Genomic DNA, 3,418 nt, shown 5'->3' on the forward strand with positions numbered 1-3,418 from the left:
CAATCTGGAAATGATGTGGAATTACTTACCGCCATGTTCGATTAGAGCTTCCAGAATACTATAATGTTTCCACAATTATGAAGAAAAATTGTATAATTTTTCCGTGTGTAATTTGCATACAAAACTCTTTAATTGAGGTTCAATTTGCGTCTTTCAACAACCCATTAATAATTAGGGCAAGATCCTCATAAAAATGGGGAAATTGTTGGAAAATCGTCGAACCTTCGATAAAGAATTACTTAACCTGTCCTTGGCATATGGTTTAGTTTAAGACGGGAGTTTATAAACAAATATTTTAATTAGTTGAGTAAGAAAGTAGATATAATTCTTTAAGGTAAGTATGAACTTGCACCCAAATGTATTTGGAACATTTCATTTTGATTATGAATATAGATAATACACATCGATCTGATGAATGAAATGCTAGAAATGAAATATAATTAGTTTGGAGTCAAAACGAGAACTTCGAAATATCTTAATTTTTACTAATAAAGGTTAATTATGAAGAAGGAACTAATTGAGCGGATAAGTAGACAATTGAATAAAAGAAGAAAAGTTGGCTCAATGGAAACCTGAAAATTAAATAAGTGGATAATTTAATTATATAATAATAAGGATTAGATCTAATGTGCCCCTGAAGAAATCTACATTGTCCAGACTTTTGGTCGTTTTAACAGCATTTTAAACATTTATGGGTAATGTTAAGTGCGGATGGTACCAAAGGCCATCCAAATAGATATTTGTATCATAACAATTGTAAGTATTTATTTATTGGGCACAATGTCAACCGTTAAATTTCCAATGTTTTGTACTTTATTTTCACAATCGGTTTGGTCGGCATTTAGTTAAAATTATATGCAATTATTCAAAATTAAAACAAGAAAAGACAATTCAAGCAAATTCCAGGTTAACTTGACGCCAAACCAAATCCTGATAAAAATAATTGTCACTATTTCGATAATATGTAATTGTTGCCTTATTCACATATTTTACGTTGACACAAAAGCCTTAACGATTACTTCCATTAGGTAAGTCAGTTATAACGTGGAAAAAAAACCGAGTATATATAAATATATCTTGGAGTCTTCAGCGCTTCATTGTGTTTAAATATAATCAACTCTGCTAACACCCGAAGTAGACAACACTCTGTAAATGTTTCTTACTTTTTTATTTGCTTGTTTTATTGTGGAAACGTTGAGCTAATGAAATAACATAGTAACTAGTTTATTTTAACCTAGAACGTACTTTGCGTTTGTCAGGATCAAAATGTCTAAATAAAAAATATGTTTGATTTTATATGAATATAAATTGAACAGATCAAGCTAACGTTTTAAATTTTGTCCATAAACAATGAAAACAGCAATTAAGGGTTTTAAGCAATGAATAAAACAATCTGGAAATAATGTACAATTACTTACCGCCATGTTCGATTAGCCCTACCAGAATACTATAATGTTTCGACAATTATGGGGAAAAATTGAACAATTTTTCCAGGTGTAATTTGCATGCAAAACTCTTTAATTGAGGTTTGTTTTGCGTCTTTCAACAGCACATTAATTATTAGGGCGAGATCCTTATAAAAATGGAACCTGATGAAAAATCGTCTGGCTTTCGGTAAAAAATTACTTAACCTGCCTTTGGCATATGGTTTGGCTCAAGGTGAGAATTTATAAACAATTATTTTAATCATTATGTTACCGGCAATGTTTAATGCAAAAGTTTAATGTTTAGTACCCTAAGTAGCAAACAACTTTGTAAAATTTACCGCGTTTCCAGTGTTGGTTTTTTATTATTAGTTCTTATTCCTGTCCTATTAGTAACGTGCAAGCAAACTTTGAATTTTTGGAAGTTTGGTATTCGGGTTTACATATTGTTGAATGTAAAATTAAAACCAGGGTAATTAATAGAGACATATTTGCCAATGAAAACTCAAAGTCTAAATATGAAGCAACATACAAGATTTTCGAGAAACGATGCGCTGGAAATATGTAAATGTCGTTAACGAAAACAAACTGATATCATAATTTTGTAAAATTTAAAAAACATCCGCAGTTATGGAGCTAATAATTTAAGCTTTCATACTTTAATGCTGTTGATAAATATAATATTAGTGTTAAATAATCTTATATTATATATTAAATCGTACCCCGCTACTCACAAAGAGGCGCCAAATGATCCGTAAAACAAAAAAATGTTGGGCCGAATTAATTCGAATGAGGGTGGGATGGACGCTAAAAAGATATTGTGCCCCGGGCGCGAGTTAAGCTTGCCTGGTCAGTCTTAGTCAGTACATATAAAAATTTATATTCACTTCAAATGTCTTGTATTACACAAGAAGTAAGTATTAGGACTTGCAGTGGAAACTGGAGGAAATCCAAAGTGCATCTACCTGATAACAGTGCACATTTATTGCAAGTAGTTGACCAACTACCCTCGGTACTGAAGTCTGGTTTGCCTTTCAATCTCCAAATATGTCTACTAAATTGAAATTCTCAATGTTTTTCTGTGTGACAGTGTCTTCGTTGAATTAGTATGAATTATCAACAAAATTGAAATAATTCTTCTGTGGGGTTAATAGTTTTGGTGCATAATGTTGATAATATTTATGGATAGAAGAGTAGTCCACCAAAAACAACACCAGCAGTTGCTGTTGTCCAAATTCTCAGCTCAAACCGGAAGAACACATGTGATGTTGCAAAGTGAAAATGCACCTTTGGACCAAACAGGAATGAAGGAATTTGCAGAATTAGCTGACCAGTATTATTGGTTCAAGCCTTTGAAGCTAGTGAAAAATGGAACGGTCGGAAAAATATGGAATGCTACATCATACAGCTGCGGAATTAGCATTTTTGAGCTGCAAAAAGTAAGCAACAATATCCTCAAGTACATCGATTTGTTTGACATTAATGATTACGGAATGAAATTGTAAAATATCTTTATTGTTTCCTTTGAACTATGCAATGAAAAGTTTTTCTGGAGTTAGATTTTAGTATACTATTTTGCTGCTTACAAAAGTGTTTGGAACTTTTAAAGTGTGATATTGAATGGTGGAATTGCGGAAAAAGTCTTGTCAACGGCGATTTCAGTGATGAAATGCTCTTGGGCAGCATCTCGTTAAAATGTATCTCAATAATCTCCATATTATTGTGCTTTCTTCTTGGATCACGATCTTTCCAGCAGCGCTTTTCCATCAATAAGCTTCATTTTAGTGATTAGATGGAAAAACGATCAATTTCTTATAATTTCCCCAATTGATTAATTATCAACTATAACTTGACGAGAAACTAGATCAGTAATTGTATATATGTTTCATGTCACAAGTGAGAATTATTTTCATAGCTTAAAACAAAATTTTTCAAACGCTCGATTACCAAACCGCAGGGTGTTTCAAGCGTTAAGAGTTTTATGGCTTATTTGT

At 32.0% G+C, this 3,418-nt stretch overlaps 2 protein-coding genes across 2 annotated transcripts in view; one reads left to right on the forward strand and one right to left on the reverse strand.

The window, feature by feature from the left end:
• LOC109539305 (odorant receptor 49b) overlaps positions 1-971 on the reverse strand; it is a 7,335-nt gene extending 6,364 nt beyond the window's left edge. The window contains exon 1 of the mRNA XM_048660861.1: positions 30-971. Coding sequence (XP_048516818.1) covers positions 30-35 — 6 coding nt within the window. The 5' untranslated portion in view covers positions 36-971. The remainder of the gene's footprint in view (positions 1-29) is intronic.
• LOC109539303 (nose resistant to fluoxetine protein 6) overlaps positions 958-3,418 on the forward strand; it is a 17,823-nt gene continuing 15,362 nt past the window's right edge. Inside the window, exons 1-2 of the mRNA XM_048660720.1 lie at positions 958-1,028; positions 2,614-2,863. Coding sequence (XP_048516677.1) covers positions 2,690-2,863 — 174 coding nt within the window. The 5' untranslated portion in view covers positions 958-1,028; positions 2,614-2,689. The remainder of the gene's footprint in view (positions 1,029-2,613; positions 2,864-3,418) is intronic.

This window comes from Dendroctonus ponderosae, unplaced genomic scaffold (assembly GCF_020466585.1).
Source record: "Dendroctonus ponderosae isolate FM_Combo_2020 unplaced genomic scaffold, Dpon_F_20191213v2 Dpon_F_20191213_1, whole genome shotgun sequence".
In the NCBI taxonomy this organism is placed as follows: Eukaryota; Metazoa; Arthropoda; class Insecta; order Coleoptera; family Curculionidae; genus Dendroctonus; species Dendroctonus ponderosae.